The sequence below is a fragment of the Miniopterus schreibersii genome, assembly GCF_964146895.1.
Source record: "Miniopterus schreibersii genome assembly, chromosome: 14".
In the NCBI taxonomy this organism is placed as follows: Eukaryota; Metazoa; Chordata; class Mammalia; order Chiroptera; family Miniopteridae; genus Miniopterus; species Miniopterus schreibersii.
The window spans coordinates 19,333,685-19,353,386 of NC_138114.1; the positions used below are offsets into that span (position 1 = coordinate 19,333,685).

General features: G+C 37.3%; 1 protein-coding gene across 2 annotated transcripts in view; it reads left to right on the plus strand.

Moving 5' to 3' along the window:
- The window catches only part of PPA1 (inorganic pyrophosphatase 1), a 31,368-nt gene that overhangs the window by 9,028 nt on the left and 2,638 nt on the right, over positions 1-19,702 (plus strand). For both annotated transcript variants that reach the window (XM_081158454.1, XM_081158455.1), the window contains exons 3-8: positions 4,048-4,101; positions 4,800-4,919; positions 5,993-6,079; positions 6,969-7,095; positions 16,577-16,704; positions 16,975-17,060. In XM_081158454.1, the coding sequence (XP_081014580.1) occupies positions 4,048-4,101; positions 4,800-4,919; positions 5,993-6,079; positions 6,969-7,095; positions 16,577-16,704; positions 16,975-17,060 (602 nt within the window). The remainder of the gene's footprint in view (positions 1-4,047; positions 4,102-4,799; positions 4,920-5,992; positions 6,080-6,968; positions 7,096-16,576; positions 16,705-16,974; positions 17,061-19,702) is intronic.

Below are 19,702 nucleotides of genomic sequence, written 5' to 3' on the forward strand. Positions count from 1 at the left end.
TGATTGGCAAGTAATCATTGTACTTATTTAAGGGGCACAATGTGATGTTTTGATATATCTGTACGTTGTAAAATGATGCTCCCAATCAAATGATCTCTCAGTCAAGCTTAATGAGCTTATACCATGTTTGTCTTTCTGTGTCTGGCTTATTTCACTTAGCATGATGTCCTCCAGGTTCATTCATGTTTCATAAATGGCAGGGCTTCCTTTTTTTAAAGGCTGAGTAATACTCCATTGTGTATATATCCATTCACTGTTTACAGACACTTAGATTTCTGTTTCCATATCTTGTTATTTTGAATACTGCTACAATAACAGGGGAGTGCAGGTGTCTCTTAGAGATCCTGATTTTACTTTCTTTGTATTTACCCATCAGTGGGATTGCTGGATCATATGGCAGTTCTATTTTAGTGTTTGAAGGAACCTCCATACTGTTTTCCATACCATACCAATTTACAATCCCACCAACAGTGCACAAGGAGGAATGCATTAGCAACTTAGAGTATATCCTGTAATCACAAAACCAACTTTGAAGCCAAACCTTAAAACTAAAGGTTAAGAGCCATTGTCATTGGGTGAGCACTTAATCAGGTAAAATATTATTGGAAATGACGAAATGTGTGACATCTTTTCAAAAGCACCTTTATGGAAGTAGAGCATTTCCTTATGAACTACACAAGCTCTTCTGATAGGGATTTTATACCCAAAACTATCCTAGGAGTTAAAAAACAAAAAGACAAGATGCCCTTGTTTTTTATTAGCCTTTTGCTTTATATCTAATCTCTAGATAAATTTAGAAGAAAGTTCTCTCTACCACCACTGCTCTCCAAAATTTATTGCAAAACAGAAAAATGAAAGAAAGGGTAATAGAATTATAATTTTTGTATTGCTCCCTAAATCTGATATTTACTTGATTGCTGAAGTTAGCTAGAGAAACATGATGGGTCATCTTGTAAATGCTAACTTAAGCCACTTATGTAATTTTGCAGGCCAGCATGTCACGTTCACTAGTGTTAGAAACAGACCATACGTCATGAGGCACTCATAAGTCTCTCATTAAAGATACATTTAACTTTACTGCTAAGACCCAGAGATGGGATGTAATTAAATTAAGAGTATATATGCATACTTAACTACATTACTAATAATAGCCATAGTCTATTCATTGGTAAGTGGCTTATCAGGATACTGACTTGATCCACAAGAACACTGACCAGTTTGGAGATGAGACCTATGATCACCGTGCTGCTGTAATATTCATGTTTTATCAATGAAGTTATCAGCCTAATCAAGAAATGGGTTTCTTGCTGGGTATATACCATATTATCCAGCTAATCCAAAGGAAATGGAAACAGGATATTGAAGATACATCTGCACTCCCATGTGCACTGCAGCACTGTGCACAATCACCAAGATGTGGAAACAACCCGTGCCCTTTGATGAATGAATGGATAAGAAAAATGTTCATATATATATATATATATATATATATATACACACACACATTTTTACATGTATAAAAGTAATGTGAGCAGGGTAGCAAAAGAACATGCTAAATGGCTTATCTTAGTGTCCTTTAGTATTGATTTTTGTCTGCTGTACTGGTACACAGTTTTGATGACAGACATATTATGCCAGGACATTTCAGATTTCCAGGAATTTCACATAATTTCTGGAACACCTACAATATATACAAATACAACATAAGGCTCAGTGATATTTCTTTTTTTTTTAAATATATCTTTATTGATTTCAGAGAGAGGAAAGGAGAGGGAGAGAGAGATATAGAAACATCAATGATGAGAGAGTCATTGATCGGCTGCAGCCCGCAACCCGGGCATGTGCCCTGACCGGGAATTGAACCCCGATCGCCTGGATCCCAGGTCGACGCTCAACCGCTCAGTGATATTTCTTATTTGCAATGTTTCCATATAATTTCAACACCAAATAAGCCTAATTAGTTTATGCCCGACTAGGCGTGGCTCAGCAGTTGACCATCGACCTAGGTTCTAGATCGAGGTTCGAATCCCCGTCAGGGCACATGCCCGGTTTGTGGCTCCATCCCCACTAGGGGGCGTGCAGGAGGCCGCCGATCAGTGACTCTCATCATTGATGTTTCTCTCTCCCCTTTCCTTTCTCTGAAGTCAATAATGACATTTGAAAAAAACAACACCTGATTAATATTTCTCTGTAAAAAGAGAAAAAACCAAACCTTTTAAGGTATTCTAGGGGTCCTCTGGAACACCCCAAAGCCATTTCCAGATCAAGAGAAAGACTAAATCTTCATCAGCTTACTTTGGATATTTAAATTTATGTACTTAATTAGATTCATTCCAAGCTTATTCGGCTTGACCACACAAAACTTCCTTTCTCAAGATACCGTTTCACAAGCCCTGGGCAGCAGCAAATCTTGATTGCCTCACCTCAGTTGAATCTTCCATGTAGTAACAGCCCCATCTTGTGAACCTTTAGGATATTGCTGCTGAAAACTTTCAAAGCCCTTATTTGGTTCTCATATCATAGACATACAGATCTTACATTTTAATACCAGAGTAGTGTTACTAGAGAGATGCTGTTCTTGAAAACTATGCTGAAAAATTAGTGTTCCTTTTTCTAAAACCATCCATTATTCCTTTGTAAGGATAGAGCAATTTATTCAGTCCTGGATTTAAATATCTCCATTCTTTGTGGTTTTTATGTTGTTAGCAAGTAGATGTCTGTAGGTTTAGAATACAAGCCCAGGAAATATTTGTCTCCCTTGGTCTGACCAAGCTTTACACGCTTGAATATGAATCCGTGTAGCTTTTCTGCTTGGTTAAAAGTAGCGGCAAGGTCATTATTGGCTTGACATCTCTGACTTATTCCCTTGTAGCTCATCAGTCCGTTTTTTGTGTGCATTTTTTAAATTGAACTTATTGGGGTGACACTGGTTAATAAAATTATATAGGTTTCAGGTGTACAAGTCTATAAGTCCCTGTTTTGTTTTTTTTAATGCAAAGTAGCAAAGGTAGTAATTCTAAGAAATTGTGTAATTAAGTGATTTTTCATTTTAAGTCAACTTTTAAAAATACACATTTTATAATAGTATAATTGAAGATTTGGCTTCATGTGTGCCTTGTACAGAGGCTATAAACTGAAAAACTGAATTTAAAGTTTTATTCCTTGGTAAAAATAATTTTCTGACTCCTCAAGGCTCAGTTTTAATTAGAGACCCTATGTCAAGTCGGTATTTGACTTGGGTGTGCACAATGAGATGAGTGTGAGTTTCTTTCATTGATTTTAAACAGTAAGCACTTGGGAATTTTTAAAATATAGTGTTCATTTGAAAGTAGTCAATTTAAGGCTGTAAACTAATTACTCTAGAAATGCTATTGGTTAAAATATTTTTGGAACATATTTTATTTCAATGTCAAACTTCTGGTCCTTTTGAGGAGTACTTGATTTTTAAAAACAGCCAAATTGGGAGAATAATATGGGTAATTGAGCTGATTAATTTTTTTTGAGACTAAAACTAAACTATGACAAAGTATTTTAACTGATTTGGGATTTGTCTTATAAACCACCTCTGAAATAGGCGATCCAAAAACATTTTCAGAAATTGCAGTCACAATGGAAATGATAGGCATTGGATTTGATTGCTTTCAAGATGGACTTCCTCAGAGGTACAAGTTCTTTATGTGTAGAAATTGTTTCCTTTCTCTATAGAAACATTCCACACACACCCCAACTATTTTATTATGAAAAATTTTAAACATCTGGAAAAATTTAAAAAATTATACAGTGAACAGCCGTATATCCACCACCTTGATTCTGCAATACCTTAGCAGAATAGTTTTTGCAAGAATAATGCCTTGTGAAAATAATATTTTGCTCTGTTTGCTTTGTCTCTTCACCCATCATTCTGTCTTATTTTTTGATGCATTTTGTTGAGAGTCCATGGACTTCAAAGATCAGATACAATGAGCTATTTAACTTTGGAGGAACCAGGGCAAGGTCTTTGAAGAGAACAAATTAGCTCCTGTGACCATCTGACCTTCTGTTTTTCAGGATGTGTTCAACATGGTAGTTGAAGTACCACGCTGGTCTAATGCAAAAATGGAGGTATGTTTTGCCTTTAATAGTCGGATGTAGGATATTAGTTTTGATCTAGCCACACTGATTTGCTCAGGAGTTAAACAGCTAAAGCCCAAGGTTTACACCTTTCTAGTCCTGATCTATTTTCCAGTTGTATCTCCCATTGCCTGCCAGTCTTTCCTCTGTGCTCCAACTAAACTCAGCTATTTACTATTTACAAATATGCTACAGACTTCCCTTCTCTTACACCTTTGCTTTGTCACCCCAGTACAAATGACCTTATTGGAATTTCTGTTGTTAATTTCCTTCTGATGACACCTAAGATATCTGGCTTTTTGTTAAGGATATTTATTATATGTTTTATATCACTTAATTAAGTTTTTTTAATGTAACCACACTTTGCAAGTAATAGGCACTCAAATATTTAAATAATTTTAAGTGCTTTAAATGAAAGCTGAATTTGGTAATATTTATTTTGCCCTTTTAATAAAAATCTTTTATTTCTCAAATGTTAGGATTTATTCCAGGCAAGTTGAGTTTTGCTTTCAGGAGTTAGTAAATGCTTTTTTCCCCTTCTTAATAGTTCCCATATACCTCAGATGTTTTCCACATAAAGGCTGACAGTGGAACTAGGGGATGTGCATTCCATAATTAATTTCCTCAAATCTTTATTTGAATAATATTTCACATCCAAGTATGCAATTATTTGAAATTTTTTATTTCAGATTGCAACAAAAGACCCTTTAAACCCAATTAAACAAGATGTGAAAAAAGGAAAACTCCGTTACGTTGCAAATTTGTTCCCTTATAAAGGGTATATCTGGAACTATGGTGCCATTCCTCAGGTATGTCTCTGTGCAATTGTTAGAAATGTACTTTTTAGCTTACAAAAAATTTAACCTACTATTAAGTAAAAAAGATTTAAACACCTTCAGAAAGTTTTTGCTATAATAGATTTTTAAAACATAGTGGTAATTAATTCATTTTAATACTTCCTTGAATAACTTTTTAAGATAAACTGAAAGGTAAATATTTATAATGTTTAAGTTCATATTTGAAAGTTTGTTCTTTTTTGAAGTATTTATCTTTCTCTATGGACTAGTTATAAACTATACAAATTCTTTTTTTACGGAATAAGTGGCATATAAATCTGTGTGTGTGTATATATATTTAATGTTTTTAGAGAGAGAGGAAGGGAAAGAGAGAGAGCCCTAGCCAGTTTGACTCAGTTGTTAGAGTGTCGGCCTACGGACTGAAGGGTCCAGGGTTCGATTCCGACCAAGGGCACGAACCTCAGTTGCAGGCTCAATCCCCCGCCCCAGTCAGGGCGCAGTGCAGGAGACAACCAGTCAATGTGTCCCTCTCACATTGTTTCTTCCTCTCTCTCTAGATGTTTTCTCTCTCTCTTCCTTCTACTCTCTAAAAAGCAATGGAAAAAATATCTTCAGGGAGAATTAAAAAAAAGAGAGAGAAACATCGATGTGAGAGAGAAACATCAACCAGTTGCCTTCCATTCACACTCCGACTGGGGATTGAACCCACAACCTAGGTATGCGCCCTGACTGGGAATCAACTCTCAACCTTTTAGTGTACAGGACGACACTCTAACCAGCTGAGCCATAGGCCAGCGCAGGTGGTTGATTTTTGTTTGTTTTAAACAGGATCATTACCTATTTTAAAGCTTACATTTAGTTTAGCATTCTATGCTTAATAGGAGCCCTGGCATTTAATCAAAATTATTATGTATAGTTAACATTCTTAGATGTGAATAAAAATTTTTTTAAATGAGAAAAAATAGTTGAAAATTAATATTTTTACAGAAAGACTCATGCGATGTTATCTCTTAATGTCAATATGATCCATTCTCTCAGTAGCATGTATAGGAACGATACGCTCTAAGCCTTTTTTCCCCCCCCAGACTTGGGAAGACCCAGGACACAATGACAAACACACTGGCTGTTGTGGCGACAATGACCCAATTGATGTCTGTGAAATTGGAAGCAAGGTAATGGAATCTGAACTGTATTTCTTTAGTGCTAAGAGGATATTAATGAAATATATAAAGTTCATACTTTAAAAAATATTATGAATAATGTCACTTTGGGTGGTTAGAAGCTTCCATTTCATTTAAAGCATTTGTATATTATAGTTTGTATAATTATAATTTGTATTTTTAAACCTAGACTAGAAAAAAATGTGCATATATGGTCTATGACTATGCATATATGTGGAAGAAGTGGACATGTTCTGCATTGCTTCAAAAGGCAGATGACTGGTTAATAGGTGAAGGGTACTAGGAGGCAAATGTCATCTCAATACAAGGCAAACCTTGGAATTGACCCAAGCCAAGTAGCTTCACAAGTTGGAGATTTGTGATAGGGATTCCTCTATCAAATAGGGTTGCTTTAAGATTCTGACTGTAGTTATATGTCTTTATGATCTTTCTCAGGCTCGGGGAAATGGTAAGCAACTGAAAAGAAAGTTGTCATTCAGTTTCTTCCAAGTCATAAAGTTCAGTCATATTGTATGGTAGACAACTCAGTGGCTTCTATAAAATAAAATGTAGAGAAAACACATTAAAATATACATTTGAAACAAATTATAGAGGGCTTATTTTTTGGCACAATCAATGACAGTTTAAAAAAGCATTAATTGCCCTGAACCATGTTACTGATTTTCTTAGGACCTATAGGTAATAAGAGTATATTTTCTACTTTGATAAGACTGATAATCATTTACTTGTTTAGCTTTTAAAAAACTGCTTAGAGGAACAATCTTAAGGTAAGTTTGCAGAAACTTGGCATCTTCCTTATTTCCTACTATCTACCAAGTAAAGCTTCTCTTTCAAAGTTTCATTCTATAGTATGATCCTGACTGTGGTTATTGACTCTCAGGTATGTGCAAGAGGTGAAATAATCAAGGTGAAAGTTCTGGGCATATTGGCCATGATTGATGAAGGGGAAACCGACTGGAAAGTCATTGCCATCAATGTGGACGATCCTGATGCAGCCAATTATAATGGTAAGAAAATGTAAAGAGTCTGAAGTCTTTGTGTCTACCGCTGATGCACCATTTAACCTTAACGACACAGTCATAAGCTCGCCTCCAAGCTGCTAAAGAGTGGAGGAGCAAAACATTTGGCAAAGCATTGTTATTTCTAATACTGAACCTCTATAATTTACTAATGAACTTTCTCCTTCATTCCAGGAAAGGGAAAAATCTGATAGATTGTGTTTACTGTTTTCTCCTTTCCTTCCTCATATACTTGCACGCATTTGCTGTTTTGATTTATTTTTAAAATTTATTAAAAAAATTTTTTTAATAGGTTTAATCTTTATTATTGAAAGTATTACAGATGTCCCCCATTTCCCCCCCACATTGACCTCCTCCACCCCACTCCCACCCCAACCCGAGGCCTTCCCCACACTATTGTTAGCCCATGGGCTATACATATATGCATGTAAGTTCTTTGATTAATCTTTTCCCGCCCTCCCTGCGTTCCCTCTGAGATACGTCCATCTGTTGCACGTTACAGTGTCTCTGGATCTGTTTTAATTGAAATGTAATCCACATAGCATAAAAGTCATCATTTTTAAAAACATTTATATAATCACAGAAAGGTTTATGGACAGCATGGTAGTGAGTTCCTAGGGACTTTTTTTTTTTTTTTAAATAACTTTATATTTCAATTACAGTTGGCGTACAATATTATATTAGTTTCAGGTATACAACCCAGTGATTAGAAATTTATAAAACTTATAAAATGATCACCCCGATAAAACTAGTACCATACATAGTTGTTACAATATTATTGGCTATATTCCCTATGCTGTGCTTTACATCCCCATGTCTATTTGAAACTACCAATTTGTACTTCTTCATCCCTTCACCTTTTTCATTCATCCATTGTATATATGCACCACTTCTCAACCCCCTCCCATCTGACAACCATCAAAATGTTCCCTGTATCTATGAGTCTGTTTCTATTCTGCTTGCTTGTTTATTTTGTTTTTCAGATTCCACATATATGTGAAATCATATAGCGTTTGCCTTTCTCTGATTTATTTCCCTCAACACAACACCCTCTAGGTCCATCCATGTTGTTGCAGGTGGCAAGATTTCATTCTTTATTACGGCTGAGTCATATTCCATTGTATATATGCACCACTTCTTTATCTGTTCATCTATTGATGGACACTTAAGTCACTTCCATATTTTGGCTCCTGTAAATAATGCTGCAATAAACATGGATGCATATATCTTTTTCTTTTTAGTATGTCGTTATTGATTTCAGAGAGAGGAAGGGAGAGGGAGAGAGAGATAGAAACATCGATGATGAGAGAGTCATTGATCGGCTGCCTCCTGCACGCCCCCCACTGGGGATCGAGCCCACACCCGGGCATGTGCCCTGACCCGGAATCGAACCTCGACCTCCTGGAACATATGTCATTTTGAATTAATGATTTGGGTTTCTTTGGATACACACCCAGAAGTAGAATTACTGGTTCCTTCTTTGTCTCTTGTTTAGCCTTCATTTTAAAGTCTGTTTTGTCTGGTATAAGCATTGCTACCCCAGCCTTTTTTTTTTGTTTCCAAAATATTTTTTTCCATCCTTTCACTTTCATTTCAATCTTTGTCTTTCGCTCTGAAGTGAGTCTCTTGTAGACAGCATATATAAGGGTCTGGTTTTGTTATCTATTCAGCCACCGTGTGTCTTTTGATTAGAGCATTTAAAGTAATTGTTGATAGATGTGTAGTTAGTGCCATTTTATTATTCATATTTTTCTTCCTTCTTCCCCTTCCTTCTCCTTTCTCCTTTCTCCTTTCTCCTTTCGCCTTTCTCCTTTCTCCTTTCTCCTTTCCCCTTTCCCCTTTCCCCTTTCCCCTTTCCCCTTTCCCCTTTCCCCTTTGTTCTTTGTTCTTTCTCCTTCTTCTTGACCCTTTAATATTTCTTGTGATACTGGTCTGGTGGTGATGAACTCCTTTAGCTTCCTTTTGTCTGAGGAGCTCTTTATCTGTCCTTCGATTCTAAATGACACCTTTGCTGGGTAGAGTAATCTTGGTTGTAGATGCTTGTTTTTCATCACTTTGAATATTTCTTGCCAGTCCTTCTGACCTAGAAAGTTTCCATTGAGAAATCAGCTGACAGTCGTATGGGAGCTCCCTTGTAGGTAACTAATTGCTTTTCTCTTGCTGCTTTTAAGATTTTTCTCTTTGTCTTTAACCTTTGGCATTTTATTTATGATGTGTCTTGGTGTGGGCCTTTTTGGGTTCATCTTGTTTGGGACTCTCTGTGCTTCCTGGACTTGTGTGTCTTTTTCCTTCACCTGGTTAGGGAAGTTTTCAGTAATTATTTCTTCAAATAAATTCTCAATCCCTTGCTCTCTCTCTTCTCCTTCTGGTGGCATACAATGTGGATGTTTTTATGCTTGATGTTGTCCCAGAGGTCCCTTAAACTTTCCTCATGTTTTTTAAAATTCTTTTTTTCTTTTTGTTGCTCTAATTTGGGTGTTTTCTGCTACCTTGCCTTCCAAATCGCTGATATAATCCTTTGCTTCATCTGTCTACTGTTGATTCCCTGTAGCGTGTTCTTCATTTCAGATAATGTACTCTTCATTTCTGACTGGTTCTTTCTTATGGTTTCTATATCTTTTTTTCCTGCTGTTGAAGTTCTTGCTAAGTTCTTTGAACCTCCTTATAACTAGTGTTTTGAACTCTGTATCTGGAGATTTCTCCTGTTCCTTTATTTAGGACATGTTTCTTTGTCTCCCCATTTTGGCTGCTTCTCTGTCTTTGTTTCTATGTATTAGGTGATCTGCTATGTTTCCCAGTCTTGGTAGGGTGACCTTATGTAATAAGAACCCTGTAGGATTCAGTGGCACAGCCTCCAAATCAGCTGAGCTGAATGATTCTGGTGCACTCCCATGTGGGTTGTGTGTACCCTCCTGTTGTAGTTGAACCTTGATTGCTTTTGGCGTATCAGTGGGAGGTATTGACCCCCCAGGCTGATAGGCTATGAGGCCAACCACAGCTACAGTGGAGTAGCTGCTCTATAGGGGCTGACTGACCCCACAGAGCAGAACTTGCTTCAATGGGGCACTGGTGCCTGTTGAGTCCATCCCTTGAGTGTATCACTTTTATACGTTGCTGGGTGCTGCTCCAGTGTGGTCTAAAGCTGGTCACCAGGTATGTTGGCTCGGGGGCTTCTTGGGGGGTGCAGGCCAAGGTCAGCCTCAGACTGTGTCTTGCCTGAGGCCACCCAGCATGAGCTACAATGTGATCTGCAGATGGCTGCTACTTGTGCTGGGCTTAGAAGTACCCAAGAGAGGTCTCAAGCTGCGAACCCAGTCTAGATGCTGCTACTGCTGGGCATTAGGCCACTTAGCAAGAGGTACAGACATGTCCAGGACAGATGCTGCTTGTTTAGGGTTTGTGAACCTTGGAGAGAATTTAGCAAAGTTCACAGCATGACCAAGATAGGATGTTTGTATGGAAAAGTCACAGGAAGTGGTTTGGGTAGGCCCATGAGTGAGGTAGGGTGAAGCCTCATGTGGCCTAACAGAATCAGCAGGGTGGGGCAGTGTTAGGTTGATAAATAGTCTCAGATATGGCCCCTTCCTGTGCCTTCAGGGGGAGGACTCAGCATAGAAACAATGGCTTCTGCCAGCACTTCTGTCTGGGAGAAAGCTGCCCCTCCAGCCCTCACCCCAAAGCTAGACAATTCAGTTGCTCCCTGTATGTCACTGGCGCCTTTTGAGCTGCTGCCTCAGTGCTGGAACTCAGCACTGAGTAAGTCCCTCCTGGCCCTTTAAGATGAACAACTGCGGCTCCAGTAGCCCTCCGTCTCCCTGGTTTTCACAACCAGAAGTTATGGGGACTTCTCTTCCAGGCACTGAAACCCTGAGCGTGAGGTTGTAACTCCTTGCTTTTCAGGGGTGACCCCCATAGCTGAGATATTCCTCCTGGTTTTTAACCACCACACATGGGTATGGGACCAGCCTGTTCCACGTCCCCACCCCTCCTTAGTTATAGGAGTTCTGCTTAGCTAGACTTTAGCCTGTTCTCAGTGATGGTGGATCTGTAGTTTAGTTATTACTTTGATGTGGTCATGGGAGGATGCAAGTATTCCCTTTATTAACCATCTTGACTGGGACTCAAAAGTCACCATTTTAAAGTGTACAATCCTATGGTTTTTAATAAAAATATTCACTAGGATGTACAACCATCAACACCATTAATTCCAGGACATTTCACCACTCCAACAGGAAACTCCATATCCATTAGCAGTCACACCCTATTTCCACTTCCCTTAGTCCCTGGCAGGCGCTAATCTGTTATGCCTATTCTGGATTCTCTATGGATTTGCCTATTCTGACCATTTCACATAAATGGGTTCATATGATGATAAGTCTGGCTTCTTTGACTTAGCATAATGTTTTCAGGGTTCATCTATGTTGTAACATGTCCAGTACTTCATTCCCTCTTTTTGGCAGTATAACTAATATAACACAAAATTCACTATTGTAATTATTTTGAAGTATACAGTTCAGTCGCAAACATCATATTGTACAACCATCACCACTATCTAGTTCCAGAACATTTTCATCACCGCTGAAGGAAATTTTGTACCTTTAAGCAATCACTCCTTATTTTTCCCTTCTCCTAGGCCCTGACAACCACTAATCTGCTTTCTGTCTTTATAAATTTTCCTCTTCTGGATATTTGACATGTAGAATCACAAAATATGTGGTCTTCTGTATCTGATTTCTTAGCATAATGTTTTCTAGGTTCACCCAAGTTGTAGCATGTATTAGTACTCATTCTTTTCTAAAAAAAAGTATTTTTATTGATTTCAGAGAGAGGAAAGGAGAGGGAGATAGAGAAACATCAATGAGAGGGAGTCATTGATCGGCTGCCCCCTGCACGCGCCCTGCTGGGGATCGAGCCCACAACTTGGGCATGTGCCCTCACCAGGAATCGAACCACGATCTCTTGGATCATAATGGTTGCTCAACCACTGAGCGACGCTGGCCGGGCAGTACTCATCCTTTTTTATTGATAAATACTACTCCGTTGTCTGGATATATACCACATTTTATTGTCGAATTATAAGAGTTCTTTAGACATTCTTGATACTAGACCTGTATTAGATATATGATTTGTCAGTATGTCCTTCCATTTTATGGATTGTTCTTTCATTTTCTTAATGGTGTCCTTTAAAGCACTCAAGCTTTTAATTTTGATGAAGTCTAATTTATCAAGAATTTTTTGTTGCTTTTTGGTGTCATATCTAAGAAACCATTGCCAAATCCGAGGTCACAGGTATTTATACTTATGTTTCCTTCTAAGAGTTTTATAAATTTAGCCCTTACATTTAAGTCTTTGATCTGTTTTGAGTTAATTTTTGTATGTGATGTGAAGTAGTAGTTCAGTGTTATTCTTTTGCATGTAGATACTCAATTGTCCCAGCACTCTTTTTTGAAAAGACTGTTTGTTCTTTGCCCCATTGAGTTGTCTTGGCACTATTGTTGAAAATCAGTTGACTATGAATGTATGGGTTAGTGGTATAAGTTGATTGTCTAAAATTCTTTTTGAAAAATATGTTTATACTCTGTAACTCTTTGTCTAACTTATTTCAACTATTTTTATATTAACCTTGCCTCTAGTTAATTATCTAATCCATTTATATAGTTATTCTCTTGCATGTCTGAAGTGGGTCTCATGGGTTAAAATGAAGGTGTCAGCAGGATTGCATTCCTTCTAGGGACTCTAAGGGAAAATCCTTTTCTGGCTTGTAAAGGCTGCCTTGTTTCATGTATCCCTTGTTTCATGTCACCTATCAGTCTCCAAAGCCAGCAATGGTATCTCAAGTCCTTGTCACATCTCTGACTCTGTCTTTTCTTCCTCCCCCTTCCACTTTAATAAGGACCTTTATGATTACATTGGGCCTCCTCAGATAACCCAGGACAATCTCCCCATTTCAAAATCTGCTGATTAGTAACCTTAATCCCATCTGCAGCCTTCATTTCTACTTGCCATGTGACATATATTCACAGGTTCTGGGAATTGGGCTGTGGACATCTTGGAGGTGGGGAAATTCTGCCACCACAAGTGGAGAAACTATTCCATATGACACTGTAATGATGGATGCTTGATACTATGCATTTGTCAAAACCCATAGAATTTTAAAATAATGCCCCCTCCCCCTTTCAAAGAGGTTCAACTCCTAATCCCCAGAACCTATGAATATTTTCTTTACATGGCAGGTGGACTTTCAGTTAAGGTTAGCACCTTCAGATGGGAGAGAATCCTGGATTACCAGGTGGGCCCAGTCTAATCATGTGAGTCCAAGAAGACAGAGAACCTTTCCCAGCTATGGTCAAAGGGAGACGTGATGGCAGAAGAAGGATCAGAGAGAGGCAACATTGCTGGCTTTAAAGATGTTGGATTGGGGAAGGGGGACACACATGCCAAAGAATGTGGGTAGCTGTAAACACAGGAAAAGGCAAGGAAACACATTCTCCCCTAGAGCCTTCAGAAGACAAGGCACAGCCCTGCCAACACCTTAATTTTAGGCTGATTAGATCGTGTGGAACTTATGGCCCACGTAACTATAAGATAAAAATATTTCATGGTTTTCTTTCTTTTGAGCAACTAAGTTTGTGGTGATTTGTCACAGCAGCAATAGATAACTTACACACAAAACAAGGAGTGAAGCTGAATATATGCAAATTTAAAAAATCATTTATGGGGTCATTTCCTTGATGAAGTACAGACTGTGATGTGTGAAATAACCTCACTGAAGGGTAGGAGGAAAGGTACTGACTGACCAAGTAACTTTGGAAATGAGTGGAGATGGTAAGACTAAAGGCAAAAAGAACTGCTCATAAGCACTGTACCCTAGTTGGTAAAGGTATTTCTCAATGGAGTATAGGTTAACAATTCTGAAACTACTATATGTATATATATACTGAGTTTGAGGAATTAAGTAATGGATGGTAGATGGTGGAAGCCAGGTTTCTCACTGTTGGAGTGGGAGGTTATAGATAAGCAAGGAAGGGAATTAGAATGATCCATGTGGTAGTTGATTAGAGTTGGAGACATCAGTAAGTACTGTTTAACTTAATAGAGATACAGGTGGATACATATAAAATATTTTTAGATATGTGTATATATTGGATTAGGATACACACTTCTCTTTCTTTGCTCTACTAGCTGAAAGGACCTAAAAGACCCCTTCACAAGCAGCAAGCACACCTAGTACTCAGATCTTGGTTGCTAGGCCATTCTTCAATAAAAGGAACCAAGGCTCCTTGGAGAAATAGCTGGTTCTAGGGCTGGGGCAGGGAACATATAAAATGAGTCAGGAGCATCTCATAGTGCCAGAAAGTATAAAGAAATGCTTTAAAAAAACAAACAAACGATGGGGGGGGGGGTCAAAGAACACACAATTGAGCATGTTTCTAGTGGCCACTCTGAAACAATTTGAGCAACAAAAGAAGGTAGTATTGGATTATAACCCAGAGTATAAAATGAATATTCATGAGTCCATACTGACATAAATAAATGATTGCATAAATAAACAAATGGGGAGAAATAGACAAATCTCCCATACAGAAGAATTCCAAATAATATATGTAAATACTTCCACCCTCAAGGAGGTAGAGCATACTCCCCATTCCAGAAGTATGAGCTGTTCACAGTGACTTCCTTAAAAGGAGTCCAGTATGGAAAAGGGAGCTGGAAAGAATAACTTGGCAGCTAAAACCTAACACACATTGCTCAGCTAGGTTATCAAGATCAATATCTATAGTGATGAGTCATCTTAAGAACATGTACTCTTATAATGATATTTTTTTAATGTTATTTTTCCTCCATGGTCTTGCTCCCCCAAACCCATAACCCTAGTCTAATCTTGAGAAAAATATAAGTCAAAGCCCAAGCCCTGGAGGAGTAGCTCAGTTCGTTAGAGGGTCTTCCTGATACATGAAGGTTGTGGGTTCAGTCCCTGGTCAGGGCATATATAAGAATCAACCAATGAATGCATACGAATGCATAAATAAGTGGAACAACAAATTGATGTTTCTCTTTCTTTCTTCCTCTCTAAAATCTGATAACACTGAACTTGAAGTTGTTAGGGGTAAATGTGGCCGCAAAGCTCATCAGGGCCCCAGCATACCAGTGGCTTTGCACTAGTTGAATCTTTGGAGTCTACAGAACATCTGTTATCAGTGAACAGGCTTTGTAAAGCAAGCACCATATGCAGGGAGGTTTAAACTGCCACTTTCACCTTCTACACAAGAAATATTTTTCAAATATCCCAAATAAGATTATTTTTTAGAACATTTATAGAAAATTTGTATTATGATCAGTATCACTTTGACCCAGCAATTGTACTTCTAAGTGTCTATTCCATGGAATTCCTCATAAATATATACAAAGATGTAGGTACAATGGAGTCTTTTGGGACTGAGCCCTTTAACTTGTGGGATCTGATGCTAATTCCAGTAGTGTCATTATTAAGTTGAATTATTAGACACGCACTTAGTGCCTGAAGAATAGGAGAACTGATCAGAAAATTTGTTGGAAAATACCTCCTACACCTGCATTTTGGATTTCTGGATTTTCCAATTAGTTCTGTATTAGGTGACACATTTTATGTGAACTATTATTATAATTTCCTTGAAACTTATCAGTGTTTAAACAGTTCCCAGTTCACTTTGTAAACTTTCCATACTTTAAGTAGTACTGTGAAACAAAATGCATGATATTCTTTAACTATGTATATTCTAAATTGGACTTCGGCAAAGTTATTTTGTACAAATATCAATAAGCTTCTGTTGTTGAATGTATTCCTCCTTCCAAAAATATTTTTTACCAATTGATATTTTTAGCACTTGTATCTTCTCTTTGCTTGCATTGAGTGGCAGCTTGGTCATTTAAAGTTGAGTTTGATGTCATTGAGGCTAAGCATTGTTGATGGCCATACAGAAACTTTAAAAAGTTTTTAAGATCAGAACACTTTGCTGTTGGCCAGAACTAAAGCATTGTGATAGAGAATGCCAGTACTATAGTTAGAATGGTCTAGTCATATTTAATATGTAGCACATCAATGGATATCAGTATAATCTGTTTTTCTTGTCTTTAGTATGTAATTTTGGTGTGATCTCTGTGAATAGTCGCAACCTGTCTTTTTTAGTATCATCTATCCTCATAAAAATGATCTACACTTGCCAAACTGTTTATTCATTATGTGGCCCCAATCATCTCTCCCTCTTCTTATCTACTAGAAGTTACTGTTGTACTGATTGTTCTCTTACTACTAAATGTCAGAGCTACACTAGATGATTTCCTTTTGAAGTGTATATGTGTTCCCTTCTCAGCAAGGTGGTGAGCTCTAATATAACCATCCATAGCTCTTTCAAAGTAAATACATACTTGATATTTTTAATCACATAAATAATTACATATGCACCTCGCAATCTGCTTTTTCTCTTCTAAGGTATTAATGATGTCAAGCGTCTGAAACCTGGCTACCTAGAAGCTACTGTGGACTGGTTTAGAAGGTACAAGGTTCCTGATGGAAAACCAGAGAACCAGTTTTCTTTCAATGCCGAATTTAAAGATAAGGTAATGTGTCATTCAGAACTGTAGCTTAAGCCTGTTTGTATTGAGACTTCTAAATTAACCTTCTGTTACCATTTAAGACTATATGATCATTTAAAAAATGTCTAAAGACATGACAGTCTTGACGTTAATTTATTCATTTAAATGTTTTCTTCCTTTTTTGACCCAAGGAAACAATTCAAAGGAGACAAAGTTATCAGGCTTTGGGAAAATGATGATACTAAGAAACGAGTGCCTTTCTATCATTGTAATGCATATCTCTTCAAATTATAGGACTTTGCAGTCGATATTATTAAAAGCACTCATGACTATTGGAGAGCATTAGTGACAAAGAAAATCGACGGAAAAGGAATCAGTTGGTAAGCACTGGCTCTTTACATGTTTAACCCACAAAGCAGACCGGCCTGCTCCGAAGGTTTTCACAACCATAACGCACTGTGCTGTTACTTTCACTTAGAAAAGAGATAATTGGTTTTGTCATTCAGTGCTCAAGTGAGTGGGAAGGTACGTAAACACCCGAAAGGTGCCCATAAGATACACCTGAACAAGGACAAACTAAAACTTATGGGACAGTGAGATCAGAGCTTTGTGAAGGGAACTGGGAAGGGCTCCTAGCACAGGGTGTCAGAATGGAATGGGTGAAACCAGGTTGAGTCCCAGAGTTAGTGTTCTCCTATGTAAATGTGTAAGGGGCATCACTACTAAACCAGTGTCTACTGCGCACACGAACTGTACTGTTGCTAATAGTCGCTGATGTTTATTGAGCAGTAAATGTTTGCCAAACATGTAACAGAGATGTAGGCAGGTTAAATTTAACCAGAGTCATCTCACAATAAGCATTTCAGAGTCAGGACTCGTATCCAAATCTGTCTGGCCCCCAACCAGTGTTCACGACAATAATACTTCCTTTGAGGTATATAAAGACTTATCAGAGAATGCTCACTATTATTTCTTAACTACCGTTGTTCTGGAAATAGTAGCCAATGAAGAAATCGTGTGTTTGATGCAGGAATATTGGAAAAGGGGGAACATATTGTGGCAGATGATATGATTGTGTACCCAGAAAACCCTAGAAAAATAAAGAATTCAGCAAGGTAGCCGATTTCAAAATGAGTATGTATGTACAGTTGACCCTTGAACAACATGAGTTTGAACTACATGGGTCCGCTCACATGTGGATTTTTAAAAATAAATTTATACAGTACTGTACATGTTATTTTCTCTCCCTTATGGTTTTCTTAATAGCATTTTCTTTTCTCTAGCTTACTTTATTGTAAGAATATAGTATATTTATTAAAATATAACATACAAAATATGTGTTAATAAACTTTATGTTATCAGTAAGGCTTCTGGTCAACAGTAAGCCATTAGTTAAGTTTTGGGGGAGTCAAAGTTATATGAGAATGTTTGACTGTGTGGGGCGGGGGTCAGTGCCCTTAAGTCCTATGTTGTTCAAGGGTTAACTGTATGGGTGAGATCATACGGTATTTATCTTTTTCTGTCTGACTTATCATAATGCCCTCAAGGTCCATCCATGTTGTAAATAACAAGATCTCATTATTTTTTTATAGCTGAATGATATGCCATTGGGTATTTGTATGACGTTTTCTTTACCCATTCATTTATCAGTGGACATTTAGGTTGTTTCATGTCTTGGCTATTATAAATAATGCTGCAGTGAACTGGGGGTTGCATATATGTTTTTGAATTAGTGTTTTCATTTTTGTCTGGTAAATACCCAGAAGTAGACTTCTAGATCATATGGTAGTTCTATTTTCAGTGTTTTGAGGAATCCCTATGCTGTTTTCCATAGTGACTGTGTACATTTCCCACCAACAGGGCACAAGGGCTCCCTTTTCTCCATGTCCTTGCCGACACTGTTATCTCTTGTCCTTTTGATGACAGTAATTTTAACAGGCGTGAGATGATTTCTCATTGCGGTTTTGATTTGCATTTCCCTAATGATTGTTGATATTGAACACCTTTTCATGTACCTGTTTCCCATCTCCATGTCTTCTTTGGAAAAATGTCTATCCTGGTTCTCTGCCTGTTTTTAAGTCAGATTGTTGGGGTTTTGTTTTGTTTTTACTATTCAATCCTATGATTTCTTCATATATTTTGGATATTAACCCCATATTAGATTATGATTTGCAAGTATTTTCTCCCATTCTGTAGTTTGCCTTTTCTTTTTTTTTTTTTTATTGTTTCCTTTTCTGTGCAGAAACTTTTTAGTCTGATGTGCCCACTTGTTTATTTTTGCTTTTGTTGCCTTTGCTTTTGGTGTCAAATCCAAAAACTTATCACCAAGACTAATGTCAAGGAGCTTACTGTCTATGTTTTCTTCTAGGAATTTTATGGTTTCAGGTCTTACATTTTAAGTTTTTAATCCATTTTGAGTTAAGTTTTGTGTATTGTGTAAGATGGTGGTCCAGTTTCATTCTTTGACAGATGGCTGTCCAGTTTTCCCACTACTGTTGTTGAAGAGACTGTCCTTTCCCCCTTGTATATTTTTGGTTTCTTTGTCATAAATTAATTGACATGGGTTTAATTTCATAAGCTCTCTATTTGGTTCCATTGATCAATGTCTGTTTTTATGCCATTACCATACTGTTCTGATTACGATAGCTTTGTAATATAGTTTGAAATCAGAGTGTGATGCCTCCAGCTTTGTTCTTCTTTCTCAAGATTGTTTTGGCTATTTGTGGTTCCATACAAATTTTAGGATTATTTGTTCTATTTTTGTGAAAAATGCCATTGGAATTTTGATAGAGATTGCATTGAATCTGTAGGTTGCTTTGGGCAGTATGCACATTTTAACAACATTAATTCTTCCAATTCATAAGCATGGAATATATTTCCATTTATTTTAGTGGACATATATTATTTTATAATATACATTTATACCTATAAATAATATATATTATTTAGAAGATATTATTATAGTTTTTTTCAATTTTTTTCATTGTCTTATAGTTTTCACTCTATAGATCTTTTTACTTTC